General features: G+C 37.4%; 1 protein-coding gene across 1 annotated transcript in view; it reads right to left on the minus strand.

Moving 5' to 3' along the window:
* Positions 1–1,305: 1,305 nt before the first annotated feature.
* The window catches only part of ABCD2 (ATP binding cassette subfamily D member 2), a 146,072-nt gene continuing 120,112 nt past the window's right edge, over positions 1,306–27,265 (minus strand). The window contains exon 10 of the mRNA XM_058426374.1: positions 1,306–1,391. Coding sequence (XP_058282357.1) covers positions 1,346–1,391 — 46 coding nt within the window. The 3' untranslated portion in view covers positions 1,306–1,345. The remainder of the gene's footprint in view (positions 1,392–27,265) is intronic.

Here is a 27,265-nt window from a genome sequence, read left to right on the forward strand (position 1 = left end):
GTGTGTGACACCATGCCCGGCTAATTTTTTGTATTTTTAGTAGAGACGTAGTTTCACCATGTTGGCCAAGCTGGTCTCAAACTCCTGACCTCAGGTGATCCACCCACCTCAGCCTCCCAAAGTGCTAGAATTACAGGCATGAGCCACCGTGCCTGGCTTGATTAATATTATTGATAACTTCTAATAGAGAAGATAAAGGACACAACTTAAAAAATTGAGAATTAATAAATTAACAAAAAATATATAGCAGATATTTCTAAAATATTATAAACAACTTTATGGTGTGAAATTTGAAATATTGAAATATAGGTAAGACAGATTAATCTTTAGAAAAATACAAGTTACCAATCTAAAATAGAACTCTATAAAATTACATGGCAAGAAATAGAACATCTGTATGGCAATGTAGCAATAAAAAAAATCAAATCACTAGATTGAAATAGTCCCATAAAGAAAACTTTAGGGCCAGTTTTATGAGTTCTACCAATCATTTAAGGAACATACAATTTTGATTTATAAATACATATTTTCAGATAGTATAAAAAGGAGGAACACTCCCCAAATTCTTTAATAAAATTGATATGAGCTTGATAGCAAATTCAGATAAGAATACCAAAAAAAAAAAGAGAGAGAGAGAGAGAGAATTGATAGGCTGAATCTCCCTTCTGACTAAAGAATAATTCCTAAATGAGATAGCAAACTAAGCCCTACGATGTATAATTAAGGGAAATATATCAAGTTAAAGTTGGTTTATACAAGAATAGCTTTGTTTGATTAGAATATCTGTAGGAAAACTTACTATTATCATGATAGATGCAGAAAAAGCATTTTATTACATTTAGCAAACATTCTTGAGAAACGCTTTCCATGAAATAGAAAGAAACTTCCCTTAATTTTGTTAAAGTTGTCTTCACACAGACAAACACAAGATACAGCAAGTATCACACTCAACAGTGATACATTGGAAGCATTCCCTTTAAAGTTAGAAATAAGAAAGGATGCCCATGAATGGCATTTCTTTTCAACATTGTCCTGAAGGTCCTAGCCACTGTAATCAGGACATGAAAAGAAAGAAAACCTACCAAGATTGGAAAGAAAAAAATAAAACTCTCATTACTTGGAGCTGATTGTTGATATTGAAAACATAAGGTAATCTTTAGACAAAGTATTAATATTAACAAGGTTGTCAGCTAGAAATAATTGTTAAATAGTCAATTGCCTTTCTACATGCTGGCAACGTGTATGATAAAACAAATAAATCTTTACTAAGGAGAAAGACAGATATGACCTCAAAGAAAGACTCACAGTTTATAGACATTTATCTGTGACAGAGATGGTCCAGGAGCTAAGTGAAGAACAGAGGAACTTTCCCATAAATGGCTCTAGAAAAACTGTGAATGAGAAGAAAACGTTAAAAAAACCCATGAAATTGAACCCCTATTTCACATCATACTAAAAAATAATAACAAATCCAGTTGGATTAAATATCTAAATATAAAAGCCAAAATTATGAACATTTTAGGTGATAAGAGATAGTATTCATGATATCAAATAGAGAAGATTTTTAAATAAGACTCTAAAAAGTAGTAATCAGAAAGGAAAAGGTTGATAAATTAAGCTCCATTACAATTATGAACTTCTGTTCATCAAAACACACCATCAGTTTATCTACCTTTATCTCAAAATAAAATGTTCAAAGTTTTGCTGAGTTAAATAAAAAAAAAAATACCCACAATATCAAGAGTGAAGATAAGCAAAACCCTGGAGAAAGTTATTTGTATACATAAAACTGACAATGGATTAGGATGCAGAAAACATATTCTTACAAATTACCTAGAAAAAGCCGGAAAATTATACATAGAAAAATGATGAAAAGACGTGAGTAAGTCTTAAATAACATCAATCTGGAAACATCTTAAATATTAATTGAGAGTCAAATAAATAAATAAATTACGGTACACTAGGATGTTGTAGAGAAATTTTAAAAAATGAACTACAGCCTTAGGTATGAGTAAAAGTTTCAAAAAATGATGTTAATTTAAAAAATGTTATGGTAAAATACACTCAGAGTTTTTGTCAGTGAATATTTTTCTTATTTTGTTGTTTTTGAATTTCCTCATGGACTTTATGTTATATAGAAGTTAAGATGTTTATGTGCAGCCAGGCACGGTGGCTCAGGCCTGTAATCCCAGCACTTTGGGGAGGCCGAGGCAGGATAATCGCTTGAACCCGGGAGGTGGAGGTTACAGTAAACAGAGATCGCACCACTGCACTCCAGCCTGGGTGACAGTGCAAGACTCCAGCTCAAGGAAAAAAAAAAAAATGATGTTTATGTACTTGAATTTACCACTCTTTTTTCTTTATTTTCTCTAAGCATTTTTCCCTTATACTTCAAATTGTTGAGTCTGGAATTGTTGGCTGTTCTTTTCGTTGATTTAATTATGAAACCACTGCACATGATTCTTTGAAAATTTAATTGTGTATATTGCCTAGAATAGTGTCATGTACATAAGGCACTGAGTAAATATTACTAAAAAAAAAACTCTTTCAAATTCATATTCCAGTTTTACTCTTTTACATTTGAGGTTGTTTGAATATTTTTTTAACTCAAAACTTAAAATCAAATTTGCTTTGGTGCATCTCACTAGTGAATAAAGCTAATGCAGAATGAAGTTTTAATCATAACAAATTTTATATAATTCTTAACATTTCATTGGCAGGTTTCAAGCATTAAAAATAAGTCACTGGTAGAGTAGTAGTTGCTTCCTGAAAAGTTGAGAGATAACAACATACATTTGAACCTTTGTATTTGAAAAAAAACTCTTGTTCACTCCAGAAGCTCTAAAGTTTCCAGGTACCAATCAAAAGGGGTGTTTTCCATCCCTGAATGGCAGCTGAATACATGTCATTCACAACAAAAGGAGAGTTTCAATGTGTTCAGGCAGGAGATTAAACAGCCTTTTTTCAGAAATGAACAGAAGTGCCTACAATTTGGAGGTCGATTAATTTAATCTGTTACCAGAAGTCTGCTTTCTTTCTTGTTTTCTATTTTAAGCCATATTCCACAACAATTTTGACAAGAATAACTAAAGTCAGCCATTTTTTTCTGCACCCTTGACTGTATGTCTTAATTCCTATAATTACTCTTATAAAAATCCATGGTTTGCTATTTTCAGCTGCATAAGAAGTTAGTGATATTATTTCTTAGAGTTCTGCTGTTAAAATTAAGTGAATACACTAAATGCATGTAGTTATAAAAAATATCTTCCAGGCAGTAAGACTTACAAGTAAAACTATAAGGGAATTGTGCATAAGATATAACTAAAAACTAAATAATGAAAGACATTTTCCAAATTGTTATAGGGAATCAGTGTAGAACGGAATGAGGAAGTGGAACTATGATTTCTAAGCCGATGCTCTACAAAATATTTTTCAATTCAAGAGGACTTCATGGAAAGAATCAGACTCAGTCTATGTAAAGGGATAGTTGACATTTGCACACATAGATACAAGGGAAAACTTCAACCTGGAGTATAACCAAAAAGTACAAAGTGTGATGCTCTATGTGTGATTGAAGGAGGAAGAGGAATGCTGGCGGGGGACTATAAAAAAAATGTTATTAGGCTGGGCGCAGTGGCTCACGCCTGTAATCCCAGCACTTTGGGAGGCCGAGGTGGGCAGATTCCGAGGTCAGGAGATCGAGACCATCCTGGCCAACATGGTAAAACCCCGTCTCTACTAAAAATACAAGAATTAGCTGGGTGTAGTGGTGCGTGCCTGTAATCCCAGCTACTCAGGGGGCGGAGGCAGGAGAATCTCTTGAAACTGGGAGGTGGAGATTGCATTGAGCCGAGATCACGCCATTGTACTCCAGCCTGTGCAACAGGGCGAGACTTCATCTCAAAAAAAAAAAAAAAAAAAAAATGTTATTGATGAATCATGGGTGCTTGTTAGACAGAACAGGAGAGGCTGACAGGAAACAGTAGTTACCCAAAGCCTTGAGATCAAAACCAAGATTAGAATCTGAACTGTTTGACCCAAATTGGATGATGTCTGGGGAGACAAATCTGATTATGTCATACCCAAGCCTAAACTTCTTTTATAATTCATCACTATCTTAAGATAAAGTACAAACCCCTTAACAAAGTCCTGTGGGGCCTTCTATGTTATGGACACAAGTTTCCTTTCCATATATATTCATCTTCTAATTTTAAGAAAACCTACACTGCAGCCATTCCAAACTCGCCCAATGCCTTTTCCATGCTATGTTGTTTTATTCCTTCATATCTGTCTTGCATAGTTTGTACTGCCTTTTTCTCCTTCTCAGCTAACCACCTTGCAAACTTCTATTTATCAAATCCAACTTCAATGACTCCACTTAGGAAGTTTGTGCTATTCGGCTAGGAGCGGCATTTCCTCTTGCATGATTTCGTGATATTGTTCATTCTGATAGTAATTACTTATTTATGGGTCCCCTTCCCTCTCTACTTGGAGCTACTCAAACTCAAAGACCATACCCAATTCACGTTTATATTTGTGTTTGGTTTCAAGTCATATGATAGAAAAATCTCTGTATTTACAGTCATAATACTTCACTTTAAAAACTAAGGATCTGAGAAATTGGATTAATCCATGAGAAGCTATATTTATCATTTGGATTCTCCAGAAGTAAATCTCAAAGGCAGGCCTTCATGTCCTCTGCTAGTCTAGTGGTACATGCCCTCCTTATTATAAAAATCTAATTTGATTTGATGCTATCAGTAAAATTTGAGAGTGACATTGTAACTTATGATTTATTCTTAAGACTCTCTACTGATCTTCAGCTTTATAAAAGTTGTTATTATTTCTTCCAATACTGTAATGTGTAAATTATTTGAGAGTAATTATGCTATAAAAGACAAGAGAACAAGTGGTATGGGTGAAACTCATAAAAAGCATAGGGTATACACAGTAATTAAACTATGAGCTTATGATTTAGAGGTGAAGCTCACAGAATGTGTTAAGGATAGATAGTGAGTAAACAAGTAGCATGTAAAGACAGGAAAATCATAACATGAAAATGTCAAGAGTAAATTAATAATCTCTAAGAACTGCCAAAGATAGTTAATAAAAATATTGTGGGAAAATGTTACTTAAAGATAGAAAGACATGTAAAGACCAATTCATAATCACGATATAGCTGGGCCATGAGAACATATGATCCTATTCTGGTCCCACATGCTCTTTTTTTTTATTTGCGACAGAGTCTCGCTCTGCCACCCAGGCTGGAGTGCAGTGGCGCGATCTCGGCTCACTGCAATCTCCGCCTCCCTGGTTCAAGTGATTCTCCTGCCTCAGCCTCCCGAGTAGCTGGGATTACAGGTGTGTGCCACCATGCCTGGCTAATTTTTGTATTTTTAGTAGAGATGGGGTTTCACCATGTTGGCCAGGATGGTCTCGATCTCCTGACCTCGTTCATGATCCACCTGCCTCGGCCTCCCAAAGTGCTGAGATTACAGGTGTGAGCTACCTGCCCGGCCCCGCATGCTCTTAACCCAAGAAACACAAATAAAAACCAGAGTGGCTCAGCAGGCTAATAGGTCTGGTGTACTTGCCCCTGCATTTTCTAATAGAGCAAGTGTGTATTGGCCCTGGACATCTCCCACTGGCGGGCTGCTTACTCAAGTCTGAACTATGATTCTCATAGTCACGTCAAAAGTTGGGAAACTTGATGCAGCAAACAGAGAGGCAGGACATATGAACTCTGCATAATAGATTCAGGTAGTGTGGTACCCCGCTTATAACCTGTTCTAAGTGTGTTAACCCACTCCATCTCTTTTCCCGGGTTTCGTCACACTGTATGATTTAATAAACTGTAATTTGAGCATCTTTATTGTGCCTGTGAACATTTCTGTTCTATGACCTCTGGGCTATCTTGCCTGATAGTATACTTGGAGGATACCATTGCACCAAATTAATTCTCTATGTGACAAGTAGAACAATAGGCTCTATTGAACCATTTGGATTCATATAGCTCAGGTGAAATGACTAAATGAAAGAATAAATGACGCAAATGAAGAAGATAACCTCTTCAATCAAGAACAAAAATTTATGCTGGCTAAATAATCATAAAACATTTTTTAAAAATTCATTGTAATTAAGGAAATAATTAACCAATTTAAAACTAAGAGCTATAGGCCCCACTGCAAACATTCAAGAGGGGTGATAGAATGGAATTGGTGAAATCCTAATCTGGGAGGCAGAATATGAGCTCCACCCTGGCTTCTGTCGATTCCTAGATGGGTCACTTAATCGGATTTCTTAACTTTACTGAGCCTCTGTTTCCTCATTTGAAAAATGGGGGCAAAAAACCTGTGAGGGTATTTTATAGGTATGATTAAGACTTTTATTCAGTTGGCTTTAAGTAAAAAATATTACCATTGATAATATGTGTGGGCTTCATCCAATCCATTGAAGGCCTTAAGAGCAAAAACCAAGATTTCCCTGAGAAGAAGGAATTCTGCCTTAAGACACAGAAATTCTGCCTGGGTTTCCAGCCTGCAGGCCTACCCTACAATCTTCAGACTTGCCAGCCCCAACAATTGCATGAGCCAATTTTCTCTCTCTCTCTCTCTCTCTCTCTATATATATATATATATTCCATATTCCATATTATATATATTCCATATTATATATTATATATATATTCCATATTATATACATATTATATATATTCCATATTATATACATATTATATATATTCCATATTATATATATTTTACATATATTCCTATTATATATAATATATATAATATATATGTATATCCCCTATCATTTCTGTCTCTCTGGAGAACCTTGACTAATACACCTTCCTGTCTCTATTTCAAATTACTATGAAAGTTATTTGAAAACTGAAAAAATGCCATGCCAACTTAAGCTGTATCATCCCAAAAGTATCTCAAGTATTTAATTTGAATTGATGAATGTAATAAATGTATCTATCACGTAATTTTATAAAATCCTTCTTATAAAAGGACTCTGTAAATAATACATTGCACAGAAATGCCAGTTTTCAAAAGGGATGATAGTGAGGAAAAGTTGAATGATGTTTACGAACAGTTGCTTTTAATTACTTTATGAATCCTAATTTTGCAACAAAGGTGAAAGGGAATAGTGCCAACCTCTATTTCTCTTTATCATTTAATATAATTAGAATACATTGCTTATTTTGATTTTAGCAAAATGCTTTTGTTGTCAACCTTTCAGTAAAACTGAAATTGTATAATATTCGTTTAATCTAAAGATACACAGAACCTTCCCCTTCATTAACATAATCCATCTTTTAGTCTTTCATCTGCATTTCACTATAAAACCTGCCATTTTCTGGTTCAACATACAAAAATCAATAAACGTAATCCAGCATATAAACAGAACCAAAGACAAAAACCACATGATTATCTCAACAGATGCAGAAAAGGCCTTTGACAAAATTCAATAACGCTTCATGCTAAAAACTCTTAATAAATTAGGTATTGGTGGGACGTATCTCTAAATAATAAGAGCTGTCTATGACAAACCCACAGCCAATATCATACTGAATGGACAAAAACTGGAAGCATTCCCTTTGAAAACTGGCACAAGACAGGGATGCCCTCTCTCACCACTCCTATTCAACATAGTGTTGGAAGTTCTGTCCAGGGCAATCAGGCAGGAGAAGGAAATAAAGGGCATTCAATTAGGAAAAGAGGAAGTCAAATTGTCCCTGTTTGCAGATGACATGATTGCATATCTAGAAAACCCCATCGTCTCAGCCCAAAATCTCCTCAAGCTGATAAGCAACTTCAGCAAAGTCTCAGGATACAAAATCAGTGTACAAAAATCACAAGCATTCTTATACACCAATAACAGACAGAGAGCCAAATCATGAGTAAACTCCCATTCACAACCCAAACATCCAACGATGATAGACTGGATTAAGAAAATGTGGCACATATACACCATGGAATACTATGCAGCCATAAAAAATGATGAGTTCATGTCCTTTGTAGGGAAGTGGATGAAGCTGGAAACCATCATTCTCAGCAAACTATCGCAAGGACAAAAAACCAAACACCGCATGTTCTCACTGATAGGTGGGAATTGAACAGTGAGAACACATGGACACAGGAAGGGGAACATCACACAGTGGGGACGGTTGTGGGGTGGGGAGAGTGGGGAGGGATAGCATTAGGAGATATACCTAATGTTAAATGACGAGTTGATGGGTGCAGCACACCAACATGGCACGTGTATACATATGTAACAAACCTGCACGTTATGCGCATGTACTCTAAAACTTAAAGTATAATAACAATAAAATTTTTTTTAAAAACCTGCCATTTTGGTAAGTCCAGCCGAGACAAGCCGTGATTGCTCCATCTCAGTGAGTACATCCTCACATAAAAGCCCTACTATGGATTCTACTATTTGTTCTACTGAGTTCACAATGAGCAAATTACTCAAATCACCTGTACCCTCAGTTAGCAATCTAGTTGATCAGCCTTTCAGGATAGTTAACCAAGCAAATTATTGTTGCAACATGCCTCCCCTATCATCATTCCTCTACTTTCCACAAGTCTCACATAAGAATTAGTCTTGTTACTTTAGAGACATAGCTCAGTTTGACTTACTACAATCCTTATTACAAGCAATCCTTATTTATAAGACTTGGCTCAATGGCTTCAGCTTTACCCCCAAAATTAAACTTACATTCAAAGGGTGAAGTTTTGATGAATCGTAGGCATTTTAAAATGTAAGGCCAATTTTGAAGGCTATTATGAAAACAGCTTTTTGAAAATTATTTGTAGCAGTGACCTCAATAGATTAAGTAATTGAGCCTGATGATATACAGTGATCATGTGAAAGAGAATAATGTATATTTGAATGTGTATGTTTTGATTGGGTTGTTGAAGAAAAATCAGCCATATATCCACATCCATTATTCATTGATTTTGATTTAACTATAAGATCCATAATCATTTTTCTAGGCTTTGTACCCTCAGTACCTAGCATAGTACTTGGTATATGAACTGTGTTTATGATCTACAGATAGATATTGCAAGGATAAATATGTCTCTTTTTTTTCTGATTTATCGGGGGTGGTGAAGTTAGGAAATATACAATATATTTGGCCTATGAACCATAAATGATGATTACCTGGTCTAGATTTCTAAACTAAAAATTAACTGCCCAAATCCTTAAAAGCGAAAAAACTGGCTTACGACTTCAAAGAGAAAAAATCAAAGTTTGAGCAAAAGCTAAGCAAGGACACTTACGTGTCTCTTTGATCTGTTGTTCTTTCATATACCTCTTGGTTTTCAAAACAATACAGGTAAGAAAAAGAGATGATTGGGAAGAAACAGAGGGAGTGCCAGAGAAGTGAGAAGCTTATTTACTTCTGTTTACCCTATTATTACATTGAGAGAATATTCCTGTTGTCTGTGTAGCAAAGCAATTTCCCTCACCCACATAGAAAACCTTGGTGATTCTTTAACCATGGCTAAGTGCCAACCTTTCCACATTACTTGGAAGAAGCTTCAAGATGGTTTCCCTAAAGAAACTCATTGTGTAAATCCAGATGATAAGGGTAGTGAGATTGTTGGGACTTCTCTCTTCCTTGATGAAGTTCCTTCATAAGCTTATATAACTTTATCTGCTCGATTGCATGTTTTACACAGAATAGAACCTGCCATAGTAAGTGCCATAAATCGGGTAGATAGTAACATTTTTCATTCTAAATATATTGGAATGTTGATTTTTCCAAATTCCTCATGCAGCATGATAATAGAACTTTAAAACCTCATATCGCAGCCCACTTTGGCAACTCTTCTCAGAGCTGTCAGGCCAGTACTCCACGGATAGAGTGATTTCACCAAACAAGGTGGGGCCTTTTAAAACATTACATCATCTCTACACACTGAGCCAAGGAAAGATCTTCTCATATGGTACCTCCAGAGTAGCTTGTCCAGGGAACATTTCAATGACTCAAAGCCATGATGATTCTACCCTTGCTTGAGAAAATATTTTGTGAGCTATTCATCTTGCTCTTAGGAAATACAGACATATTGAATTTTGAGCTGCTCAAGACACTTGAGATCATTAAGTTCAACCCCTTTGTTTTTGCATCTAATCCAAGATGTAGTTGGTGAAAGAACTGGAATTAAAACCCAGGTATCCTGCTCTTTCTACTACCTGACACTGATTGTTACTTATTTAACATTAAAAAATGACCTTTATTTAAGAACACTTTCCTCCTCCATCTGTAATATAATAAAGGATGTGCTTTCCAAACAATTGCTCTCATGCCAGAAAGTCCTTCAGTTTCATATTTCTTTTTTGATATTATAATATTTATCCATTTTTTAAAAATATGTAAAAAAAGTTTTCAGAATTTCTTCTAGGAAAATTGTCATTTGGTAAAAATTTATTGCACTTAAGTTTTTAAAAATACTACAACAAAGTGGAATTAATTTCACTCAATGAAATGTCAGTTACTCATTTTGAGACTATAGCTTAAGACCCCTACTGTAAAGTAAGACATAGCATAAAACATATGTACACTAAGAAATACCTATATGTTTTTAAATTATCACTGGTAACTTTTTTATTGCACAGTAAACTAACAACCATCTTCTTCCAGTGACTGTGGTAAATATAATTTTGTTCCTCATAAGCAGTTTGTGCAACATTAGCCATCAAATGAGTTCCATCTTATTTCTTAGGATTGTTCATATAAAGTCCAATATTTTCCCCAAAATGACTCTCTGTCTTTTGGAATTTTCTAGGGCTCTCCACTTATGAACAGCTTCTTATTAGTTCATCCTAAGAGACAAGCAAAATCTCACTGGATAAAGCTTCCAGGGAATTAATTATCTTCTTTGTGCATAGCCACTATCAGGCAAGTCCTCCTGTTGGAATAGTACTGAAACTCAGTCTAGCTCATCCCCCTGTAACCTAGAGTGACAACTATAGGTTTAGAGTCACAGTACACCTGGGTTTAAATGCTGACTCTGCCCCTTAATAGCTCATCAACTTGGGCCAGTTAGGGAAACTCGTATGCTCATTGGTTCAGAAAGTAACACCCACCTTTCAAGGGTGTTGTTAACAATTACATAAAATAATATGTATACACTGGTTCCAGAAAATGCCTAAAATATAGTAAGTTCTGAATAAGTGGCGTTACTTATATTGTTTCCCTTCAAACAACATGTTACTCCCTCCTTCCAATTCTTCAAGTACTGAAAGTTTCTCACATTTCAAGTGACCAAAACAATGCTGACCATTAGGTGGTTATATTTTGTCAGGGTTACTTTCTAAGCTAATTTACCTTCTTTTTTAATTTTTGCAAGTAACCCTTAGTTAATCACATTTTTGGCATGTGTTCATTACAGTAAGACATTTCCAGCCTATTTTTCCCTTTCTAGAAGACCAGAATCCTTAACGTATTATTTCTTTAACCATGTAGACAGGGATTTCAGAGCTCCTTAAGATGAATTAAACCTACTACCATCCTTGCAGCAGAGCTTCCTTATTTTAGACTGCTGAAATGAGTGCTAAGCGTTTTATCACAGAGCAAATAATTGGCAAATCTGGATGTGGAAGCCAACAAGCTAGATTACCAGCTCTTTGTGACACTGAAAGAAGACTTCCATTGATTGAGTTCCTCTTCTTTGGGGTTTCAACAATACCTTAGTGAGAATTTGACCAGAGATGAGAGCACCTTCCTGTACTGAGATATGATGCATCCGCACACTCACAGACAATTCTCCATTGACTTTAACTGTAGAAAAGGGAAGCCTGGCATGCTGCTTAAGAAGGGCAAGTCAACCAACAACTGCACTCACCACTAGCTTTCCTACAGAAACAGCACTGTGTCCATGTTGCTTAACCATTTCATATTTACAGAGTGGGTTGCCTGCTCAGAAATAAACTAGGTAATAATTATCCAACTTAATTTAGCTTTATTAGATGACCTAATTTTGCCTATTTTCCCACATCATTAGCATAAGTTATCTGGCTCACGGTTTGCTTTTTCTCATAAGAATAAAAATATCTCCATATTCTTCAGTACACGGTGACTTATTGTTTTTGTTTCCTCATGGAGGCTGAGAGGGAGATAAAATATATCCTTTTATTAATAAATGATTTTGTCTTTTACTTTAGTGATACAATTTTGTGCAAAAGTCCAGAATGAATTATCCCTTATAAATCAGTCACTGAAATTACAAATATAATGTTTTAAAGTTCTTTTTTTTTTTTTTTTTGAGACAGGGTCTCATTCTGTCACTCAGGCTGGAATGCAGTGGCATGATCACAGTCGACTGCAGCTACCTCCTAGGCTCAAGTGATCCTCCTGCTTCAGCCTCCCATGTAGCTGGGACCACAGGTATGCACCAGCATGCCCATCTAATTTTCTTAGTTTTTGTAGAGACGAGGTCTCACTTTGTTGCTTAGGCTGGTGTTGAACTCCTGAGCTCAAGCAATCTTCCAAACTAGGCCTCCCAAAGTGCTGGGATTATAGGCGTGAGCCACCACACTTGGCCAATGTAATGTTTTAATATTTGAAAGTTATTAATCAGAGTGAGAGAAATATTTAAATAAAGAAAAATTCTCATCTACCAAGTTTAATATATATATCATATGCATCATTCTATACTGTTACATGAGTGTGTGTGTGTGTGTGTGTGTGTGTGTGTGTGTGTAAAATAAACTGTTAAGGTAAATTTTGGATTAAGGCAAAATTTAATCCTATGATTTAGATTGCTTATGAAGATATCATACCTGTGAGGGTTTACATATCATTATCTTGGCACTTTGAATTTGAGCTCTTCAATAATTCAAAATATTTTTGCTTCTGGTATAAGCTCAGTTGTTAAATATGTATTTTTAAAAGGGAAGAGATGGTGCTGTTCTGCTATTATTACTTATCTTAATCTTCAGCTTGCTTATCTTACAAAATCCTTCAAACACTATACTACGTTTATCTTCAGTCTAGGAATAAAAAGGAGAATTTAATCTAAAAATAACACCATTCATGCTTAGTGGTTTGGAGTTTCTGAACTACCCATTCTAATATATAATCAATTTCATTTCACTGTTTGGGTATATGTTTAATGACAAGCCTGTAGAATTTCTGTGGTTATTTATCCCTTGGGATGAAATTCAATTTTGATTATACCATAAACATTTTTTGATTATTCAGAAATACTGAGATGAGAAAAAAGAACAAGTTGAAATAGTGCTCTGTACAGCTCATACTTGCACTCATTTAATGCTATCCAACTGTGAAAGCACTACCAAAGAGCACAGTTTTCTAGCTAACAAACCAGGTACAGAAATGTTCCCCAGTTTAATACAAATACATGCATTCCGAAAAGGAAATTTCCGTGTCAGATGTTGATATGTCCCAGTCAGATTGTTTCCTGCTTTGGAAATCACTGTGCTCAGTCAATCAGGCCTGAGATGGGCCTGTTCAGCCTTTGCAGAGGGAATTGGCCAGCTCAGAGTGAAAATGCTTTCCAAATATTTAGGTGGGATTAAAGCTCAGTTTGTAAGACACTCTAGTTACCTAAATATAAAATATTTTTGCTCTTTTCCTCACTGCAACCTCGAACCCCTGGGCTCAAGTGATCCTCCCGCCTCAGCCTCCCAAGTAGCTAGGACTACCAGGTCAGTGCCACCATGCCTGGCTAATTTTTAAATTTTTCTTTTGTAGAGATGTGATCTCACTATGTTGCCCAAGCTGGTCTTGAACTCCTGGCTTCAAGTGATCCTTCTGCCTTGGCCTCTCAAAGCATTGGGATTACAGGCCACCATTCCTGGCCTATTTAGTGTTTTTATGAATTGATTTAAAAATTTCTCCTTACATAATATACAGTGTAACCTATCGTTGCAGATGCACCTTATATATATAATATGGAATTTAACATTTTTAGCTAGTCAAACATGTTTTATGCCTTTGCTACTAAGTTTGTAAAATTTCTTTGTTCCAGAGTTTGATTAGTGTTCTCAGTAGTATGTCACACAAAGTCTCTCATAGTTTTATTCACTCACTTTTGCCCAAGTACCAAGCAGTAGATCATTCAACTCTGCAGTGCTAGAAAACGGCCATTGTTTTGTGCGTTAATTCTGGAAAGGAGCAATTTCTAATGAGTACAACTCAGTGAGAAGGAGACAATTTACTTGTGGCAGTGTTTTAAGTCTCAGGACCACCTACTGAGAAGTGGGGGAATGCAGGAATATTATTTTCAACAGTTTAAAGAAGAAAAATCTATTTGTGCACCTGTTGCACAGCTGTAGTGATGGTTTAACAGGGACAAAGCATGCAGAAACTATGCTCAGCAATTACTTGCTGTACATAAGGTGCAAATGCTCTGCTGGTTCAAGAATTCCTCTGCAAAGTATCAGGCCTAATAACATCTTCAGTGAGCTTTTTAGTGAGAGACTCGATCCTGCCTGCCATCATTTAAATTTGTGTAAAGTAATAAAAAGTGGCTGATTTCTAAAGGCAGAAAAACTTATAAAATCTCACAAAATGATAATTATCAAAAGGATAATTTTTTAAAGTAGCATGTTCTTATACTGGAATATTACTCAGCATTGCAAACAAAGAAAGCACAAGTACATATAAACATGGATAAACCTCATAACCACAATGTTGAGCTAAAGTATTAAGACACCAAAGAAAACTATTAGTATACATTATATAGTTCATTATATATAATGAACCATATAGAACTATATAGAATTATATATAATGAACTATATAGAACTATATACGTTATATAGTAGATAGAACTATATACATTATATAGTTCATTATATATAATGAACTATATAGAACTATATAGAATTATATATAATGAACTATATAGAACATTATATAGTTCATTATATTGTTCAGAAACAGGGGTGATATGGTGTCCCCTCCCAGACCTCATCTTGAATAGTACCTCCCATAATTCCCACATGTCGTGGGAGAGATCTGATGAGAGGTAATTGAATCATGGGGGCGGGTATTTCCCATGCTGTTCTCGTGATAGTGAATAAGTCTCATGAGATCTGATGGTTTTATAAAGGGGAGTTCCCCTGCACATGCACATGCCCTCTTGCCTGCTGCCATGTAAGATGTGCCTTTGCTTTTCCTTTGCCTTCTGCCATGATTGTGAGGCTTCCCCAGCCATGTGGAACTGTGAGTCCATTAAACCTCTTTCCTTTATAAATTACCCAGTCTCGGGTATGTCTTTATTAGCAGCGTGAGAACAGACTAATACAAGAGGCATGTATGTAGGTGGTAGAAAATACCATAACAAAATCAAGAAAGTGGCTATCATGTAATCATAATAGCGGTTAAGTTTAGGGGAGGAGAATGAGCCTGGAAGCCTCCTACAGGATGGGAGGCTCTTAGGTTGCTAGCAGTGCTCTATTTCCTAACCTGTATGGTGGTGACAATCAGTGTTTACTCTGTAACTTCTCATTTTATCTCGCATTGTTCTTTAAACATTTCTGGATGTATTTTATTTTGCAGTAAACATATGGTAAAAATCACTGTCATAGTTAATTGCAGGTACCTACTTTTTTTAAAATATCAAATTATTTTAAAACTGTTACAGTTGAGACTGTTCATAAATACATGGAATCTAGATGTGAAGGTGCAGATTTTTAGTGAGCAAACTAGGGTGTTACCTTTTAGTGATGAGAGGAAATTCCTTAATTTTAAAATGTTGGCAGTAGATTATGGTAAACATACTTAAACAAAAACAAAATCACTTATTCCCTGAGGGTTTGCATAAACTAGATGACACACTTTTATTCCATAAGGGCTTAGATGCTTTAAATATCTTTTCTGAGTGTGCTGTCATTTCCTTCTACATGTCATGTCAAATAAATGATTAATGGAGGTGTTTGTAGATTTGGAGGCTGATACTGATCATTTGGAAGCACTTATTAAGGACAAGTTAGCACAAACATTCCCCTACCAGCACTAAATTCAAACCAGGTTTAAAAATTTAAGCAGAAAATGCTTCAGATATTCAAAACAATCTTTCGTGCTGTTATAAATCGGAAGGTTTTAAAGGCTTAACAATCGGATTCTTGTACAGCAAGAAGGATGATTCCCACTCAATTATTTCTAAAACCTGAGATAAGTTAATATACATAAGATAATATACATAAGGAGGTGGACCTGGATACATACCAAACCCACCATAATCTAGAGTGTGATTACCCTTCCTAATTAATGCCCTTTCAACTTAATGCCTGTTACCCTCCACATCCCATAGTTGATGAATATTAAACTGCTTGATGTTTTTTATATCCATGGCTTCAGCTGTTGTGTGAAGACTCTTTTGATTATGAGTCAGAAAAATCAATTCAAACTAGGTTAAGAGGAAAGGAATTAAAAAAAAAACTTTAAAAATAAAAATAGAAACATATTATCTACTCAATTGACAATTCCAAATTCATAGAAGTAACTACTATAAAAATTTGTATAAAAATGCACAGAAACAGAAAACCAAATATAACACATCCTTACTTATAAGCCTGAGCAACATAGTGAGATCTTGTCTCTACAAAAAACAAAAAAATTAGCTGGGTATGGTGGTGCATGCCTGTGGTCCCAGCTACTTGGAGGCTGAGACAGGAGGATCACTTGAGCCCAGGAGGTCAAGGCTGTGGTGAGCCATAATTATGTCACTGACTCCAGCCTGGGCAAACCACCTGAGACCCTGTCTCAAAATCAAAACAAAAAAGCAGATGAGAACAATAGTCCCTGGGGACTCCAAAAGGAGGAGGGAGGGAGGGAGCAAGGAAACGGCTGGAAACTTCCTAATGAATACTGTGTTCACTCTCCGGGTAACAGGATCAATAGAAGCCCAAACCTCAGCATCACACAATATGCCCTTACAACAAACCTGCACATGTGTCCCCTGAATCTAAAATAACAATGGAAATTTAAAGAAATCTGGTTATGGATCATTCCAGATTTTAAACATACATGTACACATGCCACCATGCACACAGTTTTTCTTCATGTGGGATGATACCATCTATGTTGCTCTTCCAGTGGCTTTTTTCATTTAATGGACAACCTTCCAAGATAGTATTAAAGTACTGCCCCACCGTCTGGGAAGTGAGGAGCGCCTCTGTCCGGCCGCCGTGCAACCCTCCAAGTGTGAAGTGGCAGCCTTGTGTGTGATCTTTCTGCCCTCCCCAAGTTTGCATTTTTGACATTAAAGTTTACTTTTAAATTAAAAATAAATAAAGAGTAAAGTAGGTAACTACCTTATTTTGTAATATTTGCGTTATTTTAACAAACATTTATGACAGTTCTCATTTCCAATGGGAATTTATGGACATTATTCTGAGATTATCACACAATCCAAGGAAAAGTTAAACAACCATCAGCAAGAATGAAGGAACCAAGGCAACTCTGCAGCAGGAATTCTGTTTGTTTGTTTGTTTGAGACAGAGTTTCGCTCTCTCACCTAGGCTGGAGTGCAGTGGCCTGATCTCAGCTCACTGAAACCTCCATCTCCCGGGTTCAAGTGATTCTCCTGCCTCAGCCTCCCAGGTAGCTGAGATTACAGGCACGTGCTGCCACGCCAGGCTAATTTTTTTTTTTTTTTGTATTTTTAGTAGAGATAGGGTTTCACCATGTTGGCCAGGCTGGTCTCGAATTCCTGACCTCAGGTGATCTGCCTGCCTCAGCCTCCCAAAGTATAGGATTTCAGGTGTGAGCTACCGTGCTTAGCCAGGAATCCTTTGATTCTCCTTCCAGAGCGCTGTGATCAATATGTCTTTCAGTTTAAATTCTCTAGAGAGTCTCAGATTGGTTCAGCTGAGGTCAGGTCCTACTCCTGGTCCAATTAGGTTTGACCAGGGAACCAGGGTCATATAGGGGGGAAAAAAAGCTACCAGGAAGCAACACCTGAGGTGGAATGCTGGGCCTATTACTTGATTTTGTCTTTCTGATGCTTACATGGTGTCTTACCATCTTCATAGAAATAGATAGGACAAAGTCGTGTTTAGAACCTTCTATAATAAATTGTCCTCCTCCCACCTTGTCCCTTTACGTCAGTGTTCTACTGATACTACATACTAAATGCAAAGATTACGTGTTGTGACAGGCCCTGAAGTTCAAGTCAGAAAGGGCCAGCTTGTGGAGCTGCAATGAAGGCAGGCAAAGGCAGTCTGTATGAGACCTGAGTCATAGGTCCTTCCTTGTTTCCAACACACTCACCCCCATTGCTTTCTCAAGTTCCAGACCTACATGTCCAAGTGCTTATCAACATCTCCATTTAGTCATCCAAAGGACACTTCGAAACAGCATTTCCAATTGAATTTATCTCCTTCTCACAGACTTCACTTTTTCTGGGTTACCTCAATTAACAGCATCTCCAGCCAATTCCTTTCTCATCCTTGCTTTCCAATCAATGTCAGCTCTTCCTCCTTAAGGCATTTCAAATCGCTCCACTTTTCTCCAACCCATTACAACTGCCCTTGTTTAGCCTAGACAATTACAACCTCTTACTCATCTAACTCAGCTCCTGCCTTTAGTCTTGTTCCCTATAATCAATTCTTGACCCTGCAGCCAGTGCTAGCACAACTGATCACTTCACTCTTTATTTTGCAACTAATTTCTCTTCAGAATAAAGCCTAAAGTCCTTAGCATAGCACAGCATAGGATGACATTGCATAGCCTGCAAGGCATTTCACGAATTGTCTGCTTCTTCCATTCTAGTCTTTCTATTCTCCTTCCTCAGTAACCTTTCTCTCTATTTTCTTCTAACTCCCTGATTTCTTGTTTGTAGAGTGCTGGTTCTGAACCTTGACTAGACATTAAAATCACATAGAGACTTTAAAATATCCCACTGCCGAGGCCATCCCAAACCAATTAAATCAGATCCTCTTGGGGAGGACCCAGGCATCAGTACGTTTTTAAAGCTTCAAGATGATTCTGATGTGCGGCCCAATTCAGGGACTTTTGCAATTGTGTGCATATGTTTACTTTCTCTCCCTGACCAAATCTGCACCTCCACCTTTGTTTATTCTTAGATCCTCACATCCCCTGCAAGCTGCCTAGTATCTACTTGCCCTACAAATCTCATCTTACAACCCAATTATACTGTGACCTTTTGACCACAGAGAATAGGTTATGTGAATAGACGTAGAGTTTTGAAAAACGAAACTCTCACAAATCTTTAAATTCATATTCATAAATTATTTTTTGAGCCATTTGAAGTAATAAAGACTCCATTGTGTTTGTCAGGCTAATAATACCCTTATATCCATGAGTTAACTACCACTGTTGGGGTTTGTACTGTTAGTGGTGGCAAATCCATACGGGTCTGCAACAACCTCAGTTCTTGCCTCCTCAGAAGAAAGAATTAGACTGAGGGGCACAAGGCAGAGTGAGAGACCGAGGCAAAGTTTTAGAGCAGAAGTGGAAGTTTATTAAAAAGTTTAAAGCAGGAGTGAAAGGAAGTAAAGTACATTTGGAAGAGGGCCAAGCAAGCGACTTGAGAGGTTCAAGTGCACATTTGGACCCTTGACTCAGGGTCTTCTATGTTGGCATGCTTGCGGGGTTGCATTACGTCTCCCATGATTCTTTCCTTGGGGTGAGCTGTCTGCATGCAGAGTGGCCTGCCAGCACTTGGGAGGGGTTGCATGCACAATGTGTTCACTAAAGTTGTGTGCATGCTCACTTGAGGTGTTTTCCCTTACTAGTCCAGTGTTCCTAGAGGAAGGTCATATACCAGTTAAACTCCACTGTTTTGCCTCTTAGTGCACACACTGGAGCTCACTAGCCCAACTCCTGAGGTCTTATTAGGAAGCTGCTGGTCACCAGCATCAAGTTTTTTTCTATCTATTGGGAGACTTCCTTTTCCTGGTGCTGGCTGCGACAAATTATTATTTTAGAGAGGCAGTTCAACAGCATCTGACCATCACCTGATGGCTGCCTGACATTCTGGTGAGGGGGGCCTCTCCTGTCCTGCTCCTGTCTGCCTTACTACCTACTGTAACAGTGCTGGGTGAATTGTCTGCGTGATCTCATTTAATCCTTCTAACAATCATTAGGAGGTATTCAAATCCCATTTTACTGCTGATAAAACTGAAGTTTGGACAGTTTTAACAAATTTCCCAAATACATACTAAAGCTACAGGATAGATAACTTAGATAACTATATGATTTTTTTTTTTTTTTTTTTGAGTTGGAGTTTCACTCTTGTTGCCCAGTCTGGAGTGCAGTGGTGTGATCTCGGCTCACTGCAACCTCTGCCTCCCAGGTTCAAGCGATTCTCCTGCCTCAGCCTCTGGAGTAGCTGGGACTACAGGCATATCCCACCACGCCCAGCTAATTTTTGTATTTTTAGTAGAGACGGGGTTTCACCATGTTGGCCAGCATGGTCTCGATCTCTTGACCTCGTGATCTGCCTGCCTCAGCCTCCCAAAGTGCTGGGATCACAGGTGTGAGCCACTGGGCCTGGCCCCTATATGAATTTTTAAAAACCCAAAGTATATTCACCAGATTTTTAGAAAATCAGAATATTGTAAATGTAAGCCTTGAAATCTTTTAAACAAGAAAGGTTTTTTAATGTATATTTTTAAAATTTCTGATGCTATGGAAAGAACTGTTCAGCAGGATAGCAGAAGAAAAATAAATAAAAATGTTGGAAATAACAACTAATGATGTTATGAGATATACCAGTGTTTCTGATAAGCACATAAAGATTCAAAGAACAGAAACTGTGGATGAGCTAATTTTGCTTTAAATTGAAAAAGTTATTTATTCTTTTAATGTATACTTAAGAGGGAGCATTTCAAATCAATAGTTAGGAACAAAAACTCGAACAGGATTTCTAGAACTTTTTTTTTTTTGCTACAGATACCTCTATATCTACTGCATGGTTGGCAGACATTAAGGTTTCAGAACCAGAACATACACCACACCGTTTTCATTCACTACTCCCTTCTCTCTCCACACCCCCCACCTCTCCCTTAAACTCACATCTCTATCTTCTAGCTTGTTCTGTGTGTTTTCCTCTGGTGTAATTACCATAAATAATTAGCAAGATAGGACCTGTGTGGTAAAAGTGCCACACCTTGGTTTTGTTGTGAGCAACCGCTTGAAGTGGTGGCAACCTAGACATTTGCACACTTCTCACCACAGTGTCCCATATTTAAGTATTTCATAACATGTAAATCCAACAGGTGAAATATTGGAATACCTCTTCATGGTTAATACCTGACCCAAACTATCAGTTAAAGTGTTGACTGGCTAATGTATTGACTCCGTATGCTTGGATTGGGTGTTGATGGCAGCTCACAATGATTTATTCAAATTAAAAACAAAAAAACAACAAAAAAATTGTTCTGCCCTATGAAGAACTGAGCCCCTGTGGGTGGGGGAACAAAAGGCTTTGTTTAGCTGTAAACCATAAAAGCAGAGGTATGGTACCTGCTCCTGCCAAGGCTAAAGTAAAGCAATTAGCATCATGACTTGAGGGGTCACAAGATCCCAAAAAAGCAACGTTTTGGAACTTTCTTAAGCCAGATAGCAGTGTGAAAGGGGGAAAAAATCCACAGGCGTCCTCAGTAAACAATAAGGTATGCAGGAAAACTCCCTGATTTTCTCTGGTCTAGCTTGTCTTCACTGCCCCCAGGCCTTGAGTAAGTATTAATCCTCCCCTCCTTGCATTCTATTGAGTACTCTCTGGGTCTTCCCAGCTACAAGACAGTTTTTTATTCCCTTTCTCCCCAAAGAAAGTGTGAGGTTATTCAGCATGTTATAATGAGCTGCCAGTATTGGAGAGATACCAAACTCTGATTTCCAAGTCACTAATACCAGCCCCAAGCCCCACCACACACATGCGCGCGCACACACACACACACACACACACACACACGAGGCCAAGGTGGGCAAAAAGAAAAAATTATATCATTGGATGGAACTGTGTAAATCAGTCAGATCCCTAACTTAAATATGAAGAAATCAAGAGTCAGAAAGGGAATTCATTTGTTCAAATTCACACTAGTTACCAGCAAACTAGAATAGGATCCAGATCTCATGAGTTCCAGTCAAGCATATTTTCCTACTCCTAATATTTATTTTAGTAAACTAATTTTGCTTACAGAATTTCATAACACGTTTTGAGATAGGTAGTGATACCTTGGTTATCACAAAACTAGGGGTAGAGCACAGCCAAAAAGAAGCACGAGTGTTTAGTATAATTTTTTAACTTAATTTTATACTGCGCTTCTTTACAAACTTTACCGATATCATTTTTTTTCAATATCTGGGTTTGGGTGGCACAATCTGGATTATTTATATCTTATTATAATTTTGCAATGTTATTTCAACTATTGTATTTTCCTTTGATTTGTCACTATTATTCTTTCCAGTATGACTAACCATTGCACTATGTGTTTTCAAAGAAGATGGTACAGCTCCTCTAGAGGAACAACTGAGTAACTTAAGGAGGGAGACTAATTGTTTACCTAAGATAGTTGAGTCTTAACTCGTGGTGTTTTATGCAATTCCCCTTCTTGGCCCAGGAAGATGCCTTCTAGAATAAACCCAATTGTGCCTGATCTATTTTGATAACCTTTCTTAAAAGATCTGGCTGGGCAAGGTGGCTCACATCTGTAATCCCAGCACTTTGAGAGGCTGAGGCAGGAGAATTGCTCAGAGTTCAAGACCAGCCTGGGCAACACAGTGAGACCCCATCTGTACAAAAAAACAAAAATAAAAAAAATTAGCAGGGCATGGTGGTGTGCACCTGTATTCTCAGCTACTTGTGAGACTGAGGCAAGAGGATTGCTTGAGTCCAGGAGGTTCAGGCTGCAGTGAACCATGATCGTGCTATTGCACTCCAGTCTGGGTGACAAAACAATGGGTGACCGTGTCTCAAAAAGAAAAAAACAGAGATCTGGCATCTGCTTTATTTATAATTCTTTTGTGAAATATCGAACAAATCACTTCTCTCCTTTGGGTGCTCTGATGATGTAAATGTCATGAAGTCAAGGCATAATTGTTCTTACTTGGCAGCACTTAACTTAATGGCAAATCTATGACATGCCATTGAGTGCTAACTCTGTAAGCGCATGTGATAACTATATCCCAAATTGCGGTTCTAGGATACAATTCCAGGATCTCCAGTGTCCAGGGTACCCAACAGGCACCACAGCATGCTACTGTACTCAGCTCCAACCTATACCCCTGCCAATCGTGCTACTTATTCTATCTCAACCTGAACTTTACACTGAGAAACATTCTATCATTTCCCCCTCGCTCTAAATTTTGATCTAACTAAAAATATTGGATGCTCATCTTTCAGACAATGAGCTCCTTAAGGAAAATGACTATGAAATATTTAACTTTGACTTTCCAGTGACTGACAGCCTTATAATGGGGATTTAATACATGTGAATCAATAAGTGAATGAATAAATAAATAAGAAATGAATGACTGTTTCAAATCTCTCCCATACAAAGATAATCCTATTGACACCATATCTTAATTATGCCCATTTTTCTCTTCTTCAATAATTCCTTACCCTTTCCCTAACTGCAGCTCCCTTCATCTTTGCCTCAAAATAAACCATCCCTTTTCTGCTATGGTCCAAGATTATGGGGAATTGTAAGGCTTGTAGAAGATGCTGGTCTTCTAACATGTCATAGTAATAAGGTACTGGTTGACATGCCCCAGTAAATTATTAGATGTTTGTTGGGAGGCAATGATCAGGTTGCAATTTGCAAGCAAAACTGACATAGTTCATTAAGAGATTAACTACGGCCAGAACATTGAGAGGGGCACATCATTTCAAAGTTGCAGGGGCTAGAATGGAAATCAGTGAGGAAAGGAACTGGAAGAAGACTAGGAGGAATAATACTAGATGGTGTTAAAGTTGATGTGAGCTTCTAAACACAACCACAGAGGCAGCTCATACCTTCCCAGCCCCAACCCCCTGTAATGAGCTCTGCATTGTTGATGGTTGCTCAGCGACCACACTCCTTTCCACATGCCTATCTCAGTTGCTTATTAAGGATTTGTGGTTTCTCATTTTTTTCTTTTACCTTTTAGAACTGCCTTTGAGATTCAGTTATTAATCATAATCCAAATGTCAACAAATGTACTATTTGTTTTGAAAGCTGAGCACTACTCAAGATGGTCCAGTTGCTATAAAGAAGTTTGTGTTATTGACCTCACAAACCCAGGGACAATATCCAAGTCAGAGACTTTAAATGTATGGCTCCTTCACCCCTAAGCACCTCTTCTAGGAATTTAACCCAAGGAAGTATTCAGAAACATCCTCACACTGATGGCTTATTATTTATAAAATTCAAAAACTGGGAACAATCTTAATTAACATTATACATCCATATGATAGACTGTTATCAGCTAAAAATTAAATTGTAATAGGCTATTAGCATCATTATTATTAACATGTAAACATTTATTATATACTCTTTTAAACTGCATGCTATTTAAACTTTTTATTTTATATGTAAGTACATATATAACAAATAACTAGACAGATGAAAGCAAAATGTTGACAGTGGTTATTTTGGGTGGTAAGATTATGATGAACTTGGTTTTATAACTTTGTGGTTATTTGTTATTTTCTAGGTTTCTTATGAAAAAATGTATTATTTTTGTAACTGAAAACATTAATAAAAAATAGAACAGGCAAGAGACAACTTATATGCTGGGAATTCAGAAATAGTGAAATTTTTTTCCTGCTTCTCCAAAACTACCTTTGGAATAAGCTTATTGGTATCTAACATTTCACAGTTAGAGATATATTTCTTTTTTCTTTTTCTTTTTCTTTTTCTTTTTTTTTTTTTTTGAGATGGAATCTGGCTCTGTCCTCTGTCACTCAGGCTGCAGTGCAGTGGCGCCATCTTGGCTCACTGCAACCTCTGCCTCCTGGGTTCAAGCAATTCTCCCTGCCTCAGCCTCTCAAGTAGCTGAGATTATAGGTGCACACCACCATACCTGGCTGATTTTTGTATTTTTAGTAGAGAGGAGAGTTCACCAAGTTGGCCAGGTTGGTCTCGAACTCCTGACCTCAGGTGATCCATCTGCCTTGGCCTCCCAGAATGTGCAATTACACGCGTGAACCACCATGTGGCTGAGATACATTTCTTTGTGCTTACTTTGCATCTTTTGCTAAAATGAAAACATAACTAAATGGGGAAACATTAATTCTATTAAGCATTTATACCATCAGAGACCAGTGTTTTTAAGCTACAAGTTTATGAAATCAATTTATTGGGTCTTGGCTTAAATACAAAATAAATGAAACAAAATAGAATGGAAAATATCTGTGTTTTCCTTCTTAGTAAGGGAAGGTATTATTTAATGATATTTTAATTTAAATCACATATGTATATACTGGGACATGAGGTAAAATATATTCTTTATGGAAGAACACAGTCAAAAACTTTGGAAGTCACTGCCATAGAATGAACACTAGATCCTGTCCTAAAAATGTGTTTTTGATTGTGGTGGACATATCTGTGAAAGACCACCAGGTGCTTCAGATGGATAAAAGAGAAATCCCTGGGTTTTGAGGATGCAGAAAGGGAGATGAAGGCATCAGAGGACACAATTTGTTCTGTGGCTATTCTTGGCTCTCCTTGGCTTCCTTGGGGAGCCTAAACTGTGGCACAGAGCTCTACTCAGCAGTTTCCTGGAAAAATGGATATTCTGCTGCTATTACAGTCATAGTGGATGAATTTTTTTTTTTTTTTTTTTTGAGACAAGGTCTCACTCTGTCACTCAGGCTGGAGTGCAATGATGTGATTAAAACTCACTGTAACCTCTCAAGTAATCCTCCCACCTCAGCTTCCCAAGTATCCAGGACTTCAGCTGAGGGCCACCATGAATGGCTAATTTTTAAGTTTTTTGTAGAGACAGGGATCTCTCTATTTTGCGCAGGCTGGTCTCAAACTCCTGGGTTCAAGTGATCCTCCTGCCTCAGCCTCCCAAATTGCTGGGATTACAGGTGTGAGCCACTGCACCCAGCCTATGAATATAATTTTTGTAGTTAGTAAAGTTTAGGACTATAAGATCACTGTAACTCAGTGGGCTCCTCAAGATCTTACTATCTGTTGTTACCTAAACAAAAAACGAGCTACTTGCACTGTGATATGAAAGTGGTATAATCTTTACAAGCCATTGGAAGAATATTTTCTAACAACTGAATGCACAAATACATTGTTACATTTTCAAATGATATGGGGAGAAAGATTGTAGGGCTTCTTTCACCCTTCTAGGATCCAAGATTCTAAACAATTTGGGAAATCAAAATTTATCCTGCCTTACTATTCTGTACCAGTGGATGGGTTTTCATTCTTTCTCATATATTCTTTGTTCCCATACCATCCAGAATTTCTCATTCAAGCAAAGGAAACTGAGAAAAAAAATGCATTAAGTTGTACATGATTTTATTTACCTCTTCAATGGGTATTTGCTTTGGAAAGAGGTCTTAACAATGTCAAGAAGATATTTAACACAAAGCAATAAATGGAGCCTATGACAGGCAGGTCAGGAAAAGGTCTATAGTATATACTTCTCATGTTTTGACCTTCATTATTTTTGACATCCTTCCTCAAGTTAGAAATCTAGGTCACAGCCAAGCCACCTTGGCTTTGCTAATCATGTATACTTATGTGAAACTTTCAGCTGGAAAAGAATAATGTGAAGTGGCAGGCACCACTTAAAATACATTTTCTAGAGAAGATGGTTGGAGAAGCATGTGGTTTTTGGGGCTAGCAATGATAGAATTTCGGGTATATGGTGTCCAAGGTCAGTAGTGTAAGTTGGGGTTGTCTATGCCCAATAAGAGGGCCATGGGGTCTTTACTGGAGAAACCCTACAATGTGATTTAGGCTCTTGGACTGTCATAAAGATTCTATGCCCTTTCTAAGATATGTTAATATATTTCTTGCTATTTAAATTTGGTTAGAATGGGCCTGGCACAGTGGCTCACCCTGTAATCCCAGCACTTTGGGAGGCCAAGGCAGGTGGATGACCTGAGGTCAGGAGTTCGAGACCAGCCTGGCCAACATGGCAAAACCCTGTCTCTACTAAAAATACACAATTAGCCAGGCATGGTGGCACACACCTGTAATCCCAGCTATTCAGGTGGCTCAGTCACGAGAACTGCTTGAACCCAGGAGGCCAAGGTTGCAGTTAGTTGAGATTGTGCCACTGCACTCTAGCCTGGGCCACAGAGCA

Source organism: Hylobates moloch, unplaced genomic scaffold, assembly GCF_009828535.3.
Source record: "Hylobates moloch isolate HMO894 unplaced genomic scaffold, HMol_V3 SCAFFOLD_13, whole genome shotgun sequence".
Classification (NCBI taxonomy): Eukaryota; Metazoa; Chordata; class Mammalia; order Primates; family Hylobatidae; genus Hylobates; species Hylobates moloch.